Source organism: Saccopteryx bilineata, chromosome 5 (genome assembly GCF_036850765.1).
Source record: "Saccopteryx bilineata isolate mSacBil1 chromosome 5, mSacBil1_pri_phased_curated, whole genome shotgun sequence".
In the NCBI taxonomy this organism is placed as follows: domain Eukaryota; kingdom Metazoa; phylum Chordata; class Mammalia; order Chiroptera; family Emballonuridae; genus Saccopteryx; species Saccopteryx bilineata.
In genome coordinates this window covers 208082601-208102575 of record NC_089494.1, presented here as the reverse complement: position 1 = coordinate 208102575, position 19975 = coordinate 208082601, and the positions used below count along the sequence as shown (strand labels likewise).

General features: G+C 38.1%; 1 protein-coding gene and 1 pseudogene across 1 annotated transcript in view; one reads left to right on the top strand and one right to left on the bottom strand.

Moving 5' to 3' along the window:
* The window catches only part of CDKL2 (cyclin dependent kinase like 2), a 54050-nt gene extending 37391 nt beyond the window's left edge, over positions 1 to 16659 (bottom strand). Inside the window, exons 1-3 of the mRNA XM_066232515.1 lie at positions 16220 to 16659; positions 5842 to 6040; positions 888 to 1082 (exon numbers count right to left, since the gene is read on the bottom strand). Coding sequence (XP_066088612.1) covers positions 888 to 1082; positions 5842 to 6009 — 363 coding nt within the window. The 5' untranslated portion in view covers positions 6010 to 6040; positions 16220 to 16659. The remainder of the gene's footprint in view (positions 1 to 887; positions 1083 to 5841; positions 6041 to 16219) is intronic.
* Positions 4334 to 4514, top strand: LOC136306987 (U2 spliceosomal RNA; annotated as a pseudogene).
* Positions 16660 to 19975: the final 3316 nt, after the last annotated feature.

The window sequence follows — 19975 nt, the reverse complement described above, 5'->3', positions numbered from 1 at the left end:
TAGAGCATTGGACTGGGACACAGAGGACCCAGGTTCAAAACCCCAAGATTGCTGGCTTGAGCGTGGGATCATAAACATGATCCCATGGTCACTGGGTAGAGCTCAAAGGTCACTGGCTTGAAGCCCTAGGTTGATGACTTGAGCAAGGGGTCACTCGCTCTGCTTTATCCCCCCAGTCAAGGGACATATGAGAAAGCAATCAATGAACAACTAAAATGCCACAACAAAGAATTGATGCTTCTCATTTCTCTCACTTCCTGTCAGTCTGTCCATCCCTGTATGTCCCTCTTTCTGTCTCTCTCTCTGTCTCTGTCACACAAAAAAATTATTGTGATAAACTATAGGGTAAAAGCAGGGATTTTTATACTTCACAACTTGATAAAAGAATCTGAACTAACATATATATGGGTCCTTGAGTGTATACATTCATCAAAATTCATAACTTAAAATTTGTGCATTCCCTTCAGTTAGTGTCACCTCAAAAAAAGGAAACAAATATTAAACTTTAGTTAATATAAACAGCTGAAATAGAGCTGAAGTGTATTGATATCTATAATTTATTTATGAAGCCATAAGACATTAATAAATAAATATATGAATAGGTAAATAAATACATCGTAAAGAAAATATAGCAAAATATTAACAAGTATAGAATCCAAGTGGTAGGTATATGGGTGTTCATGGCACACTCCTTCAACTTATCAGTATGGCCTAAACTTTTCATAATAAAACATTGGTGGAAAGAATACAAGTATTGTGACAAAATAAAATAGCAATATTAAAGTAACAGTTAATTTCTAAGAGTTTATTGGTCTCAATTTTAAATAAATTGCTTATTAAATAGAGAGTGAATCATTGGCAAAATAATTATTTAAACTAATACTTACATTGTGACTATGACAAAATCCAATTCCATTAATAATCTGAAACAAATACTTTCGAACTAGTTGGTAGTCTAGTCCATTTGGAAAGAGTTCCAAGTCATCAAGAATGGTATGGTCAACAAACTCGAAGACTAGATACCATCTTTTTTTTTTCTTACACACTTCCAATAGATTCACCAGATTTTCATGTCTCAGTTGCTGTTATAAAAAAATGCAAAATAGTTTTTATAAGATCAAATGATTAGCAATAAATCACAATCTAAAATAGATCTTAGATGCCTGACCAGGAGGTAGTGCAATGGATGAAGCATCAGATTGGGCCAAAGAGGACCCAGGTTCAAAACCCCGAAGTCGCCGGCTTGAATGTGGGCTCACCAGCTTGTGCACGGGATTGCTGGCTTGAGCATAGAATCATAGACATGATCCCAAGGTTGCTAGCTTAAGCAAGGGGTCCCTTGGTCTGCTGTAGCCCCCAACCCCCATCAAGGCACATGAGAGAAAGCAATCAATGAACTAACTAAGGTGCCACAATGAAGAATTGATGCTTCTCATCTCTCTCTTTCCTGTCTGTCCCTATCTGTCCCTCTCTCTGTCTCTCTCTCTCTCTGTTCCTGTCATAAAAATAAAATAAAATAATTAAAAAAAATAAAATAGATCTAAGTATAAGAAAGACATACAAATAAAATACACAAATAGTATAAACTGGAAATGTATATTCTGATCTTTTAATAATTATAATTAAAATATCATATTGCTCTGTTGTTCCCTCAGAGAACATAATAAAGCCAATGACAAAAAAAATGTAGATCCATCTTTGATGAAACTAAGTAGGATCTATGACCCCTACCCACAACAAATGAGGAGAAACTGTCAAATGTAGTCAGGGTCAAATGAAAGTGTAGGAAGATACCCAGAGATCATCTGTGGCCACAAAGCTAGCAGAGCAGAATTCTCCAAAATTGGTGACATATCTTGAAAAGGAAAAAGAAAAAAATGAAACAACCTAAACTTTTGATATAATGGGAACAAGGTTCCAAAAAACAAAACTAACTTATACTGACTGCAGTTAGGATACTTGTGACCTCAGCGGAGGAGAAGGCAGTAGTGACTGCAGAAAGCATGAAGTAGGGCTTCTGGGATTATTTCAGCGTTCTCGTTCTTGATTTAGATGGCAGTAGCATGCGGTTGTTCAGTTTCTTCAAAATCCATAGAGATATGTTCTTATGATATGTACACTTTTCTATATGTGTATGTCAATAAAAAGTTGGAAAAAAATAAGATCCAGACATAAAAGAACAAACTTACAAAAGAGCAGCAATTGAACTGACAGCTGACCTCTCAAGACCCACAATGGAAGTCAGAGGACAAAACAATATTATTTCCATTTAGTTGAACAAAAACACTTGCCAACCTAAAATTACATACAGAGCAAAAATATCCTTAATGAATAATAACAAAATAAAGACACTATCATGCAAACTAAAATTGAAATCTTTTATCTACATTAGATCCTCACAAAAGGAAATCTTAAATAAGAAGTGAAGAGATCCCCAATAAATAATTTTAGATGCAGAAAAGGAGTGAAAACAAAGAAAGTGGTAAAAATATACTTAAATAAACACTTAACAATAATTATACCTTGTGGTGTTTAAATATATATATATATATAAGGGTTAATATATTACACTGTAAGTGTAAAAGATAAAGGAGGATAACCAGAAGTAAGTATTGCAAGGTTTGGAAGAAGGATAAAAGTACTGGATACTGTTAGACTTTAACAAATATCTAGGGTAACCACATAATGACAGAAACAATATATAATTTTCTAGTTATTTGAGGGAAATAAAATAATGATAAATGTAATCAATCCAAAGACAGAGAGAGAGAGAGAGAATAAAAAAGGAACACAGAATCAGTAAGACAAATAGCATATATTAGAAAATTCACGGCTGGATAACTCAGTCATTTAGAATGTCATTCTGAAATGCCAAGGTTTCAGGATCGATCCCTAGCCATTGCATATATGGGAAGCAACTGATGAATGCACAACCAAGTGGAACAACAAATAAATGTTTCTCTCTCTCTCCCCCTCTCTCCCTCCCCCTTCACTCCGCCTTCATTTCTCTGTCTCTCTACAATCATTTTTTCTTAAAAAGATGGAAAAAGATGCATTATGCAAACACTAACCAAAATTAAATTAGTGTAATCTTATTAGTTTCAGACAAAACAGATTTTAAGAAAAAACATTACTATAATAAAATATTATTTCATGATGATAAAGGATTTGATTCAACATGAAGATATAATTTAAAATATAATATATTAACAATATGGCCTTTCTGTTTATAAAGTTAAACTTTAACTGAATTACAATGAAAAAAGGACAAATAAATAATCGCAGAGAAAAAATTTTTTTTAAATTTTATTTATTTATTCATTTTTAGAGAGGAGAGAGAGAGATAGAAAGGGAGAGAGAGGAGAGAGAGACAGAGAGAGAGAAGGGGGGAGGAGCTGGAAGCATCAACTCCCAAATGTGCCTTGACCAGGCAAGCCCAGGGTTTCGAACCGGTGACCTCAGCATTTCCAGGTCGACGCTTTATCCACTGCGCCACCACAGGTCAGGCCCACAGAGAAAAATTTTAACATATTTTTTTCTCAGTACTGGATAGAAAAATCACAAACACATAAAAAAAAACAAACAAAAAAAACAGTGGCCCTGGCTGGTTGGCTTCGTGGTAGAGCATTTACCCAGCATGTGGAAGTCCCAGGTTCAATTCCTGGTACTTCCTAGGGCACACATGAGAAGCGACCATCTGCTTCTCCCTCCCTCCCCCTCTTCCCTCTCTCTCTCTTCCTCTCCCACAGCCATGGCTTGATTGATTTGAGCATGTTGGCCCTGGGCACTGAGGATGGCTCTATGGAGCTCCTGCTTGAGGAGCTAAAAATAGCTTGGTTACTAGCACTGGCCCCAGATGGACAAAGCATTGGTCTCAGATGGGGTGGCTGGTGGATCCCAGTCAGGGCATATGTGGGAGTCTGTCTCTGTATCTCTTCTCCTCTCACTTAAAGAAAAAAAAATAGTGAGAATTTAGAAGACTTAATCAATGCAAATAACAAAGTTAACTTAATGGAATACTTTTCAAGTACATGGGAAATCACACATTTGGAAATTAAGGGAATATTTTGAACTGCTAATCAAAATTTCTGCAATATCTACCAAACTGTTCTTAGAGGGAAATTTATAGCCTTAAATGCATAAATGAGGGGGAAATGAAAGAAATAAGCATCTATCTCAACAGGTTAGGAAAAAGAAATACAAAATTAACCTACTCAAAATAAGTAGAAGGAATGAAATACTAAAGAACAAAAATTAATGAAATAGAAAAGAATACTTAATAGAGAAGATCAACAAAGCTAAATATTGGTTCTATCTAGGGTAAATAAAATTGATTGCCTCTCAGTCTTTTGGCTAAGATCAAGCATAGGCATCTATCTGTTCTTATCAGTTTAATGTCTGATATGTCCTCTGTCTGAAGACAATGTATTAAATACAATTTTTGTAACAGGTATAGAATAGAAGGTTCCTCTGTCTAACCCAGTGGTAGTCAACCTGGTCCCTACCACCCATGAGTGGGCGTTCCAGCTTTCTTGGTGGTAGTGGAGCAACCAAAGTATAAATAAAAAGATAGATTTAACTATAGTAAGTTGTTTTATAAAGATTTATTCTGCCAAATTTAGCAAAAATCCGACATAAAGTACTTGGTAAGTAATTATTATTATATGCTTTAACTTGCTGTAACTCCGCTTTATAAATTTTATAAAGTAAAGTTACTTCCCTACTTTATAAATCAACATTACTCTGGAACCGGTGAGCGGTTAGAAAATTTTACTACTAAAATACAAAAGTGGGTGGTAGGTATAAAAAGGTTGACTATCCCTGGTCTACACCATGCATGAACCCCATATAAAAAAATAGAAAAATAAAGATAAATAAAATTGATAACCTTCATAGGACTGGTTAAAGAGAGAAAGAGTTATCATAGCAGGCCTGAGACTGCTATCGTTAAATAGGTCTGCTTGCAAAGTAAGCCCTCGGATGATACTTGGGAACTTGGATTTCAGGAGGGTTCCATTCATTACCAGAATTGGTAAAATGGTTCACTTTGCAAACAATATTGTTTATACTGAATATCTGCACTCTTTCTGGGAGTCTAGAATTTTGGTAAAATCTAGGCAGAGGTGCCTACATCACCAGCCAATAAAAAGCCTGCGCACCGAGTCTCTAATGAATTCCCTTGGTACACAATATTTCACACGTGTGATCACAACTCATTGCTGAAGGAAATAAGTGTTTTCTGTGTGACTACACTAGGAGAGGATTCTTGGAAATCTGTAACAGGTTTCCTCTGGAATTCGCACCTTTTCCCTTTGCTGATTTTGCTTTATATCTTTGCACTGTAATAAATAATAGCCATGAGAACTGTCGCTGAGTGCTGTCTGTGAGTTCTCCTAGTGAATCACAGAAACTTGGGGTGGTTTTTGGGAGCCCCAATACTGATGATAGCTAGCTGCCTCTAGCTAACTATGTAGGTAAACAGGCAAATACATATATAGAAAAAGCAATGAATTTTTTTTTTTTGTATTTTTCTGAAGCTAGAAATGGGGAGAGACAGTCAGACAGACTTCCGCATGCGCCTAACCGGGATCCACCCGGCACGCCCACCAGTGGGCTAATGAATATTTTTTAAATCATGTTTTTATTCATAATACAAATGAATATGCATTTGTAATAATTTTATTACCAAAAAAGAAAATATTTATACTTTAAACCTAGTTATAAATAAAACAAATATAAAAATAGTAATTTTTTAAATAATTTTATTTTTTTAATGGGGCAACATCAATCAAAATAGTCATTTGTTCTCCAAAATGTAATCTAGATCGAGAATTTACTCACCTTTAGTAACTTGATTTCTCGCATAGCAATTTTTTTAACCATTTTGTCATCATCACTTTCTAAGAATTTCTTGATGGCTACAATTCTTCCACTATCTTTGTTTCTACACTTCATCACCATTCCGTAGCTCCCTTCTCCAACCAATCCTAGGTTCTCATATTTTTCCATTTTAATTCAAAACCAGGAGGATTTTTTCTTTCTGTAGAAACCAAAACATAGAGTTAATACTGTTGAGAATATTCATTTTCTTCACTCTCTTAGCAAATTTATTCTTCCTCGCTTTTTTTCCATCTTAGAGCAGTCACTGTGTTGATGGCTCTCCTTTGCTGACTCACCACTTGTTATTGTTTCCAATTCTAAGCTATGTTTTCAAAATATTTATACATATTTCACAATAGACAACACAAATATAATTGAATCAACTAACTTTAAATTTAAATTACTAAATGTCATGTTAATGAAATTCAACATATTTTTAATTCAGATAAAGGAATACTTGAACTATCAATATCATACAAAACAATTACAGTTCAATTTAGAAAAACACATTTCCTTTTCACTCAAAGGTGAAAAAGACACAAGTGAATTTGGTTTTAGTGAAGATCATGTTTATTTTTTACATCAGGATTAAAGGATCAAATATGAAAATCTAGAGTGACATCAGAGAAATGGCACCGTAAGGAGTGATACCGATAAATCTCCCCAAAAATTCAACAAGATCTCCAACCAGAGACAGAAAAAATCTATCATTGGAGCCTCCATAAGTTCCACACTAAAAGCGAAGGTATGATCGAGTGAAAAATTGACTAAATATATAATCAACCCCGAAGGAAATAAGGAGGAAGAAACAATCCACCTTCCTCAATAACCTAAATAAGGGCTGCTATAACTGGGAACTGAGAGTATAGGAACTGAGGTGGGCATAGGATGTGAATAGAACCAGACTGCGGCACAAACGTCCGAACCAGGCTGTGGCATGGACATCCAAACCGAGGAAAAACTGTGCTTGTGGCAACCCAGCCAATACAAGCTAACATTTGCGCCAAACCCAGACAAAGAAAGGCACTTGGGACAGCCATCCGCCCCAATCTCCTGGTCGGAGCACACAGATAGTGGGCAAGAGATTCCTCCTAGAGCCCCGGGAGTGGGTGCCCGTGTTACCGGACAGAGGGGCAGAGTCAGAGGCCTTTGTGTGGGCTGAAACTGGAATCTCGGGGTTGCCCCTGTGCCCCAAAAAGCAGCGTGTGGGGAGGGAGCGAAAGTGAAATTCCCTACGCTCAAACTTTTCCATGTGGACGGGGCGCCTCACTCAGAGTGAGAGGCAGCCAGCCGGATATCCTGGTCTGTGAGCACAGAGAGTGGGCGAGAAATTCCCCCTGAGTGGGCACCCGTGTTCCCCAACAGAGGGGCAGAGTCAGAGGCCTTTGTGTGGGCCAAAGCCCCGCCTGATTATGCTAGCGGCTCTGACTGATTGAGCCTTACCCAGAGCCCTGTGCTGAGTGGGAATAGAGTGGGGATTTGCCAGCTCTTTGAGCCTTTTACTCTTCAGGCAGAGGAAGCAGCACCCCCATAGCTGGATCATCAGGCTACTAATTCAGGAAGGAAAGACTAGGAGAGAGGCTCCAGGAACATGGACTCTCATTGGCGGAGCCTGCAAATGCTAATGAGCCTCGACTGCCAACGAGACTGAAGCCCAATATATGACATCGCCACAGAGACTTATCAACTGCAAACCTCTACCTAAGCATGCCACAGGGACAGAACCCGGGGTACAGAGTCATCGACCAGGAAGAGGGAGAGAAAAGATAAAGCAAGAAGATAACCTCTCAAAATCAAGAATAATCCACAGACTTTAAAACCTATCCCATTTTATTATATTTGTTCGTTTGTTTCTCTTATCTTCTTCTCTTGATTTTCTTCCTCTTCCTATTTGGTCATTTAATTCTCTGCCGGTCTTACTCTCTCCTCTCCTTGAACAACACTACCCATAAGTGTTACATCTCCCATTATCTTTTCTTTCTTCTTCCTTTCTCTCTATGAGGGTTGCACTTCAAAACCCATAACTGTCTCTCTCTCTCTCTCTCTCTCTCTACTTCTCCTTTTATTCTTTTTTATTCTTTTTGTGTTTTCCTCTTTCTTTCTTTTTCTCTCCCTCTATATTAGTTTCTTCTTTTCTCCTTTACTTTTCCTCTCATTCAATCCTCAATCACGAACAAATGATTTTATCTGGGACTCAAATTTTTCTTTGTGGCACTTTGGGGTTTTTTTTACTTTGCTTTTTTAACTCACTAGCAGTGCTCCTAACCCTGGCTCTCCATTTTATCTAGTTCTTGCTCCACTAAATACAATAGTAATTATTTAATTTTTCCCCTTTTTCCAGTTTCCCTCTTATTCCTTTCATCATATCTCTTAGTCAACCATCACCTAAAAGCAAATCATTTTATTCTTGACCCAAAATTTGTTCCTTTTTGCATTTGTGGGTCCATACCCCCCTTTTTTGCCCCTTTTCTCCCCAACTCAGGCCCTCTATTATAGGTAGTTTTTGTTCTATTTAGCACAATATAATTCACAGTTCACCACAAGATTTTCTCAAGAAGGAGGGGAGAGGAGAGGAGAGGGAAAAAAAGAGGGGGGGGATAATAATTTTTTAAATTCTTTTTATTTTTTTTTTACTTTTTATTTTTTATTAATTCTCATTTATACTATCAACAAAACCACCCTCATATGCCATTAAGGAAAAGGAAATTGAATATCATGGATACAAAAGACAGAGAGGTAGCACAGATAGATGAGGAAAAATCTATGGAGAAAAAAATTTGATATAGTGGAAACCTTGGAGCTAAATGACAGAGAATTTAAAATAGAAATCCTAAAAATACTCAGAGATATACAAGAAAACACAGAAAGGCAATTTAGGGAGCTCAGAAAACAACTCAATGAACACAAAGAATACATTGCCAAGAAAATTGAAACTATAAAAACAAATCAAATAAAGATGAAAAAATCAATTCAAGAGCTGAAAAATGAGGTAACAAGCTTAGCTAATAGAACAGGCCAGATAGAAGATAGGATTAGTAAAATAGAAGACAAGCAACTTGAGGCACAACAGAGAGAAGAAGAGAGAGACTCAAAAATTTTAAAAAATAAGAAAGCCCTACAGGAATTGTCTGACTCCACCAAAAAGAATAACATAAAAATAATAGGTATATCAGAGGGAGAAGAGAGAGAAAATGGAATGGAGAACATATTCAAACAAATAATAGATGAGAACTTCCCAAGCCTGTGGAAAGAACTAAAGCCTCAAATTCAAGAAGCAAACAGAACTCCGAGTTTTCTTAACCCCAACAAACCTACTCCAAGGCACATCATAATGAAATTGGCACAAACCAACAACAAAGAAAAATTTCTCAAGGCAGTCAGGGAAAAGAAGAATACAACATATAAAGGAAGGCCCATTAGATTATCATCAGATTTCTCAACAGAAACTCTCCAAGCTAGAAGAGAGTGGACCCCAATATTTAAAGTCTGAAAGAGAGGAACTTTCAGCCACGAATACTATGCCCATCAAAGCTATCCTTCAAGTATGAAGGAGAAATAAAAACATTCACAGATACAGAAAAGATGAGGGAATTTATCATCAGAAAACCCCCACTCCAGGAATTACTAAAGGGAGGTTTCCAGCGAGATAAAAAGAACAAAACAAAACAAAACCACAAGTAAATGCTCCACCAAGAACACAATAAAACGAAATTTAAACTGTGACAACAAAAAAAAAGGGGGAGAGGATAGAGATTAACAGTAGCAAAGGACGATGGAGTGCAAAAGTACTCACAAGATAGTGCACTACAATGAACAAGGTAGGAACCTTTTTCATTACTTAATGGTAACCACCATTGAAAAAACCACCACAGAAGCACATGATTTAATAAAGATAGCAACAGAGGAAAGATGTATGGAATACAACCAAACAAAAAAAAAAAAAAGATAGAAAACCGAAAGAGAAGAATCAAACAAGACACAAAACTAACAGAAAGCAATGTATAAAATGGCAATAGGGAACTCACAAGTGTCAATAATTACACTAAATGTAAATGGATTAAACTCACCAATAAAAAGGCACAGAGTAGCAGAATGGATTAAAAAAGAAAATCCAACTGTATGCTGCCTATAAGAAACTCATCTAAGCAACAAGGATAAAAACAAATTCAAAGTGAAAGGCTGGAAAACAATACTCCAAGCAAATAACATTCAAAAAAAAAGCAGGTGTAGCAATACTCATATCTGATAATGCTGACTACAAGACAGCAAAAGTACTCAGACAAAAATGGTCATTTCATAATGATTAAGGGGACACTGAATCAAGAAGACATAACAATTCTTAATATATATGCACCAAACCAAGGAGCACCAAAATATATAAGACAGCTACTTATTGACCTTAAAACAAAAACTGACAAAAATACAATCATACTTGGGAGACCTCAATACACTGCTGACGGCTCTAGATTGTTCATCCAAACAGAGAATCAATAAAGATATACTGGCCTTAAACAAAAACACTAGAACACCTGGATATGATAGACATCTACAGGACATTTCATCCCAAAGTGACTGAGTATACATTTTTCTCCAGTGTACATGGATCATTATCAAGAACTGACCATATGTTGGGCCACAAAAACAACATCAGCAAATTCAGAAAAATCGAAGTTGTACCAAGCATATTTTCTGATCACAAAGCCTTGAAACTAGAATTCAACTGCAAAAAAGAGGAAAAACCCCGCACAAAAATGTGGAAACTAAACAACATACTTTAAAAAAAATGAATGGGTCAAAGAAGAAATAAGTGCAGAGATCAAAAGATATATACACAGAAATGAAAATGACAGTACAACATATCAGAATCTATAGGATGCAGCAAAAGCAATGATAAGAGGGAAGTTCCTATCACTTCAGGTCTATATGAACAAACAAGAGAGAGCCCAAGTGAACCACTTAACTTCACACCTTAAGGAACTAGAAAAAGAAGAACAAAGACAACCCAAAACCAGCCGATGAAAGGAGATAATAAAAATCAGAGCAGAAATAAATGAAATACAGAACAGAAAAACTATAGAAAAAATTAATAGAACAAGGAGCTGGTTCTTTGAAAAGATCAACAAAATTGACAAACCTCTGGCAAGATTTACCAAGGAAAAAAGAGAAAGAACTCATATAAACAAAATCCAAAATGAAAGAGGAGAAATCACCATGAACATTATAGATATACAAAGAATTATTGTAGAATATTATGAAAAACTTTATGCCACTAAATTCAACAATCTAGAAGAAATGGATAAATTCCTAGAACAATACAACCTTCCTAGACTGAATCACGAAGAAGCAGAAAGCCTAAACAGACCAATTAGTAGGGAATAAATAGAAAAAAATATTAAAACCTCCCTAAAAATAAAAGTCCAGGCCCATACGGTTGGTTATACTAGCAAATTCTATCAAACATTCAAAGAAGACTTGGTTCCTATTCTACTCAAAGTCTTCCAAAAAAGTGAAGAAGAAGCAATACTTCCAAACACATTTTATGAGGCCAACATAACCCTCATACCAAAACTGGGCAAGGACTGCACAAAAAAAGAAAACTACAGACCAATATCTCTAATGAATACAGATGCTAAAATACTAAACAAAATACTAGCAAATCGAATACAACAACATATTAAAAAAATAGTACATCACGATCAAGTGAGATTCATCCCAGAATCTCAAGGATGGTTCAACATACATAAAACGGTTAACGTAGTACACCGTATCAACAAAACAAGGAACAAAAACCACATGATCTTATCAATAGATGCAGAAAAGGCATTCCATAAAATACAACACAATTTTATGTTTAAGACTCTCAACAAAATGGGTATAGAAGGAAAATATCTCAACATGATAAAGGCCATTTATGATAAACCATCAGCTAACATCATTTTAAATGGGACAAAACTGAAGGCTTTCCCCCCTAAATCAGGAACAAGACAGGATTGTCCACTCTCTCCACTCTTATTTAATGTGGTGCTAGAGGTTCTAGCCAGAGCAATCAGACAAGACAAAGAAATAAAAGGCATCCATCTCGGAAAAGAAGAAGTAAAGGTATCACTTTTTGCAGATGATATGATCCTATACATCGAAAACCCCAAAGAATCCACAAAAAGACTACTAGAAACAATAAGCCAATACAGTAAGGTCGCAGGATACAAAATTAACATACAAAAGTCCATAGCCTTTCTATATGCCAACAATGAAACATTTGAGAATGAACTCAAAAAAATAATCCCCTTCACGATTGCAACAAAAAAAAATAAAATACCTAGGAATAAACATAACAAAGAATGTAAAGGACTTGTATAATGAAAACTACAAACCATTGTTAAGGGAAAGTGAAAAAGATACAATGAGATGGAAGAATACTCCTTGTTCTTGGATAGGAAGAATAAATATAATCAAGATGGCCATATAACCCAAAGCAATATACAAATTTAATGCAATTCCCATAAAAATTCCAATGACATTTTTTAAAGAAATGGAACAAAAAATCATCAGATTTATATGGAACTATAAAAAGCCCTGAATAGCCAAAGCAATCCTAAGGAAAAAGAACAAAGCTGGGGGCATTACAATACCTGACTTCAAACTATATTATAGAGCCACCACAATCAAAACAGCATGGTATTGACAGAAAAATAGACATTCAGACCAATGGAACAGAATAGAAAGTCCAGAAATAAAACCACATATATATGGTCAAATAATTTTTGATAAAGGGGCCAACAACACACAATGGAGAAAAGAAAGCCTCTTCAAGAAATGGTGCTGGGAAAACTGGAAAGCCACATGCAAAAGAATGAAACTCGACTACAGTTTGTCCCCTTGTACTAAAATTAATTCAAAATGGATCAAAGACCTAAATATAAGACCTGAAACAATGAAGTACATAGAAGAAGACATAGGTTCTAAACTGATGGACCTTGGTTTTAAAGAGCATTTTATGACTCCAAAGGCAAGGGAAGTGAAGGCAAAAATAAATGAATGGGACTACATCAGACTAAGAAGTTTTTGCTCAGCAAGAGAAACTGATAACAAAATAAACAGACAGCCAACTAAATGGGAAATGATATTTTCAAAGAACTGCTCAGATAAGGGCCTAATATCCAAAATTTACAAAGAACTCATAAAACTCAACAACAAACAAACAAACAATCCAATATAAAAAATGGGAAGAGGACATGAGCAGACACTTCTCTCAGGAAGAAATACAAATGGCCAACAGATATATGAAAATATGCTCATCTTCATTAGTTATTAGAGAAATGCAAATCAAAACTGCAATGAGATACCACCTCACACCTGTTAGATTAGCTATTATTAACAAGACAGGTAATAGCAAATGTTGGAGAGGCTGTGGAGAAAAAGGAACTCTCATTCACTGTTGGTGGGAATGTAAAGTAGTACAACCATTATGGAAGAAAGTATGGTGGTTCCTCAAAAAACTGAAAATAGAACTACCATATAACCCAGCAATCCCTACTGGGTATATACCCAAAAAAACTCAGAAACATTGATACATAAAGACACATGCAGCCCCATGTTCATTGCAGCATTGTTCACAGTGGCCAAGACATGGAAACAACCAAAAAGCCCTTCAATAGAAGACTAGATAAAGAAGATGTGGCACATATACACTATGGAATACTACTTAGCCATAAGAAATGATGACATCGGATCATTTACAACAAAATGGTGGGATCTTGATAACATTATACGAAGTGAAATAAGTAAATCAGAAAAAAACAAGAACTGCACTATTCCGTACGTAGGTGGGACATAAAAAACGAGACTAAGAGACATTGATAAGAGTGTGGTGGTTGATGGGGGGAGGAAAAGGGGGAGGGGAGGGGCATAAAGAAAACTAGATAGAATGTGACAGAGGATAATCTGACTTTGGGTGATGGGTACGCAACATAATTGATTGACAAGATAACCTGGACATGTTTTCTTTAAACATATGTACCCTGATTTATTGATGTCACCTTAGTAAAATTAATTTTAAAAAAATGAAAATCTATATACACTCTCTACTCACAAAATGGTAACTTACCAAGGGAACACTAAGAACCTTAAAAAAAATTTTTTTTTATTCATTTTATTTGTTTTTGGGGTTTTTTTTGCATTTTTCTGAAGCTGGAAACAGGGAGAGGCAGTCAGACAGACTCCCGCATGCGCCCAACTGGGATCCACCCGGCACACCCACCATGAGGCGATGCTCTGCCCATCCTGGGCGTCGCCATGTTGCGACCAGAGCCACTCTAGCGCCTGGGGCAGAGGCCACAGAGCCATACCCAGCGCCCGGGCCATCTTTGCTCCAATGGAGCCTTGGCTGCGGGAGGGGAAGAGAGAGACAGAGAGGAAGGCGCGGCGGAGGGGTGGAGAAGCAAATGAGCGCTTCTCCTGTGTGCCCTGGTTGGGAATCGAACCCGGGTCCCCCGCATGCCAGGCCGACGCTCTACCGCTGAGCTAACCGGCCAGGGCTTTTTATTCATTTTAGAGAGGAGAGAGAGAAAGAGAGAGAGAGAGAGAGAGAGAGAGAGAAGTGGGGAGGAGCAGGAACCATCAACTCCCATATGTGCCTTGACCAGGCAAGTCCAGGGTTTCAAACTGGCGACCTCGGTGTTTCCAGGTTGATGCTTTATCCACTGCGCCACTACAGGTCAGGCCTAGGAATCTTTGATAAACTATTGTTATTTACTTTTCTTACTACAGTAATGAAATTCCTATATATAACAACGACATCCAGTATATAGGCAGATTTAAAAAAATTAAATAGTAGTAGTATAGTACCAAATACAGTACTTCAAAAATTCTTTTAATGATTACTAACTATGAGAATGATCATTTGAATTATGTGTTTAGGATTCTTTTTTATTCCCATTACATGTCATTTTCTGGATAAAGGTAATCCTAATAAAATCTTTCTTACTTTACTAATGATTGATGAAGGTCCTACAACCATTCCACTACATATACTGGTATAGAAAAAAATTTTTCTTCCAAATGTAGATAAATTTTAATTCATAAGTTTTTAAACTACAACTTCAAAGTTAAATTTATTTTTAAATCTGGTGTTCTAATTAAATTCTAGAACCAAATAATAAAAAATATTACTCTTAATCCCATTATGGTTCTAAACATTTGAGGAGAAAAAAATATCTTTGGTTGACTACCTATTCAAATGATGATTCATAGTTAATTTTTTTAATCTGATAATATAAAAACACCCATTCATAAAATTTGGGGGGAAAAATATTCTCACCTATTACATTGTATATTTATGGCAATCTAAAACTAATTAACCCAGTTTGTGAATTGTGATGTTTTTACTTACCTCCCTATTGGTACACTGATAACAAAGACAATACAAATATCCTTGTTGTTTTAGGAAACTATGATAATTCAAGAATACATTTTTTGTATTTCACATATAATAATTTAGGGTTTTATTATATAGCTATACAGGAAAAAACACAAGATTGATCAGGAGGTAAGAGGTAATAAAATAAACCCCAGTGAACACAAATTCAAATTATTTAATTATTTTACTACTAGCTTTGATAATAGTTCTTACTATAAACTGTTTACACAGCAGTGTCCCAACACTAACTTTAAGACATTTGATATTTTAACTTCTATTTAATGTCTATTAACTATTTTCAAATAAAATGTCTGCTTAAAAAATATTTTCAATGTAATTTTACCTCTCTCCTTAATTATTTTTCCTTCCATTAAGACAGCATGTTTTACCAAGGACTAGACTTCAGGTTTATCAAGGGCAAAAACAGATGGAACCTATAACGTGTAACATTTTGCAATTGGTGTTCTCTATATTTCAAAACGTAAATAAAATTAAAATTACTATAAACATATGTAAGATGTTCTGAAGCATATCGTAAGCTGGTATTATGTAACTTTATTCCAAATTTATCCTTGGAGTAAGTGCACATTTTGGTCACAGCACACTGAACACACCTTTTTTTCAAATGGCACTATGTGCAAATACCTTAAGTATCACGGCTTAAAAAGCCTCTTGTTTCCCGAAACAGTTACTCATAAACCATAACTTTTCATGCCTTCTACTCCTGAATGTAAGGGTAACACAAACGAAGCCTGGCCAACCGGCAGTGTGGTATTATTGCTGGACATGTGCCATGTTAACCTATGACTCCATTACCAACAATTTAGATAAAAATAACACTGAAGTTTAATTTTGTTAAAGAGATTGAAATCTATTATACATAAAAGAGCGAGATAATAGTAGCCTTAAAAGTGTTATACTTACTATTTCTTTAATATCCTTTCACGTGGAAAGACCCAAAGGTTTTCAACTTGGAAACAAATTTGAGGTGAAATTCATCTCGCTCGCAGGTCTAAAAGAAGCTGACTAGCAAACTAGCAATCTTAGTGCTGTTACGATTCCTTGTGCCGACACAGTCACGGGTCCCAGGTGAAGCAGGCAAGGAGGCAGATTGACATCCGCCCGCCCCAAGCTCACACTCTGGAGGACCACCCGCAGCATGCTGTCGTCGTCAAGGCAACGACCTCACTCTGTCCCCAACCATAGGCACAAAGTCTCAGAGAGAGATACGGCCCAGGTCAAAATGCGTCCACAGCAGGCACCGACACCTGTTTAGGACAAGGCCTGTAGAGAAATTAGCTGGGATGGGAGGGCACCGTCTCCCAGCTTGAAAGGTGCCCCGTCCCTGCACTCCGTGATCTTGTTCTAATCCAGCTAGCCCTGGGCGAAGGCGTTGGCCACCCAGCTGCAAGGGGGCGGGTCCGCACCCTGCGCCAAGCATCCGTGTTCTGATTGGCTGATCCTTGTCGTCATGAGCTATGATTGGCTTAGCGCCAACCACCCTTCTCCTTCACCTGGGGCTCCGCCCGGGTTCTGTTCACTGACGCTCAAGTGCCAGCCTCTGGACACACCTACCTTCTCAAGTTAGGGGACACCTGCCTTCACCGGGAGACGTCTCCTTGCAAATGAGGGCAGGAGACGATTCCGGAGCTCACGGAGAAGGTAAAAGTGGTGATGGTTTGTAGGATCGAGAGACCATGACAAGAGCGCGATGAAGCGTTCCCCACAGCTCCCGGCTGGGGCGGGTTGCGAGCCCCGGGCTTTCTCACCAGGGAATTTTCGGTCTGAGCGGTGGGGCCGGTGTGGGCCAGGTAGGGGGTGAGGATGTCAATCCGGAGGTGATGATTAATAGGTAAGGCAAGGTTAAAGTAGGTAAGATGACGACAGAACTGACTTTAGAAAGGAACCTGAGGATAGCCTCGGCACTGCGAGTGAGGGAAATGGATACAACAGGAATGAAAAAAGAGGAAAAGGGCTACTTCAGTCGGGGAACTAGACGAGATGTACAATATTGACGTATGACAGCCAAACAGGGTGCAGTTGGTGGATGCGAGCTTTAAGGCACAGACCAACTCCGTCTATACATAACCAAGCAAGTAGGTCAGAGACATACACATGCTCAAGTCACACGAGCAGCAGGATTTTCCACATTTTCGGGGAATTTGGGATTTAGGCCATACCCCTGCAGCAAGGAGGCCTTTAGCATTCAATTATTTTCACATTAAATCATGAAAACTAAACATTTTATAATCATCTCTGGTCTCTTAGTCCAGTTAAGAGTGTTCTGGATAGCAGATATTTATACCCATTGTCTATATTATGGTTTTAATTCATCTTTGTATTCTAAGAAAAAAAACCAATCTGGTTTATAAATAATCTTTTGTCAGTTTGGGTAACATGAATTAATCTTCTAGTTCTGGATCACCATGGTTAAAATGCTTAAAATCTAGTTCCTGAACCTGTAACACTGAGAACCAGATCTAGGACGTGGGTATGGAAAAAATACAATTCTTTGGTCAGTCTAAGATGTGTTTTTTTTTATTTTTATTTTTTATTCATTTTAGAGAGGAGAGGGGAGATAGATAGAGAGAGAGAGAGAGATTGAGAGAGAGAGAGAAGGGGGAGGAGCAGGAAGCATCAACTCCCATATGTGCCTTGACCAGGCAAGCCCAGGGTTTTGAACCGGCAACCTCAGTGTTTCTAGGTTGACGCTTTATCCACTGCGCCACCACAGGTCAGGCTAAGATGTGTTTTAATATAGTAATTAGCTCTGTCTTTTGCTGTGCCCAAGTTGGAGTAAGCCATGCCTGATTTTGTTACTTCTATAGGCCATAACAGAATCTGATGAACTTCTTTTATATGAATGAGGGGCAGAGATCCCTTTTAGAAAGTGACAAATCCAGGTTTTGGAGACCTGAAGCTTGACAGAATGCAAAAATATTTTGCTTTTTCAACATTACAAAACCATGCAACAACATAAACATTTTAGAGGCTCCTCTAAACAAGAGGTCCTGGTGCTTAAACCCCACAGGTAACCAAAAGGATGAAGACTAAAAATACTGGATTTGGTGAATAGGTAACAATTGAGAGAACGATTTCAGAAAGAACTGACTTTGGAAGCCAATTGTAATGGAGACAGGGTATTCAAGAATTACATACTCTGCCCTGGCAGGTTGGCTCAGTGGTAGAGCGTTGGCCTGGCGTGCAGGAGTCCCGAGTTCGATTCCGGGCCAGGGCACACAGGAGAAGCGCCCATCTGCTTCTCCACCCCTCCCCCTCTCCTTCCTCTCTGTCTCTCTCTTCCCCTCCCGCAGGCTCCACTGGAGCAGTTTGCCCGGGCGCTGAGGATGGCTCTGTGGCCTCTGCCTCAGGCGCTAGAATGGCTCTGATTGCGCCAGAGCAACGTCCCAAGATGGGCAGAGCATCGCCCCCTGGTGAGCATGCCGGATGGATCCCAGTCAGGCGCATGTGGGACTCTGACTGCCTCCCCGTTTCCAGCTTTGGAAAAATACAAAAAAAAAAAATTACATACTTTTTTTTCATACTTTGGTTACCTGTGGGGTTGTCACTTTTTTAACTTATTTATTGATTATAGATTAAAAGGAGAGGGAGAGAGACATTGATTTGTTTTTTCACCTATTTATGCATCTTTTTTTTTTTTTTTTTTTTGTATTTTTCTGAAGCTGGAAACGGGGAGAGACAGTCAGACAGACTCCCGCATGCGCCCGACCGGGATCCACCCGGCACGCCCACCAGGGGGCGACGATCTGCCCACCAGGGGGCGATGCTCTGCCCCTCTGGGGCGTCGCTCTGCCGCGCGACCAGAGCCACTCTAGCGCCTGGGGCAGAGGCCAAGGAGCCATCCCCAGCGCCCGGGCCATCTTTGCTCCAATGGAGCCTTGGCTGCAGGAGGGGAGGAGAGAGACAGAGAGGAAGGGGGGGGTGGAGAAGCAAATGGGCGCTTCCCCTATGTGCCCTGGCTGGGAATCGAACCCGGGTCCCCCACACGCCAGGCCGACGCTCTACCACTGAGCCAACTGGCCAGGGCCTATTTATGCATTCTTGAGTTGATTCTTGCATGTGCCCTGACCAGGAATTGAACACTAAACCTTGAGCAAACTTCGCATATTGGGACACTAGTCATTTCCATGTTGGTTAAAAAGGAGGTAGCACTGTGTAGCTACAGGACTTGTGGTGTTTTCTTTTTTTAAGATCTTATTCATTTTGGAGAAGAGAGGAGATGGGGAGGGAGGGAGAGAAAGAGAGAGAAGGAGAGAGAGAAGAGCAGGAAGCATCAACTCCCATATGTGCCTTGACCAGGCAAACCACAGGTTTCCAACTGGCAACCTCAGCATTCCAGGTCGATGCTTTATCCACTGCGCCACCACAGGTCAGGCTATTTTTTCTTTTTAAACAAGGAAATCTTTGTAGGAAAAAGGAATGGAGAGAGATGCTTTAAAGAGGTAAGAAAAGGAATAATTAATGAAAAACCAAGGACAGTTAGTGAAGAGAAGGTAATAAGTATGAGAAGAGCTTAGCCTTGAAGAGGGTTAGAGAAAACAAGTGTAAAGAAAAACTTGAGAAAAGTGTTGGGCAGTCACCATAGCTGGCCTACATCTTCTCAGTAAAAGAACTTTGTTTTTGCAAAACAAATAATAGAGATTTAGTCTTAAGGATTTA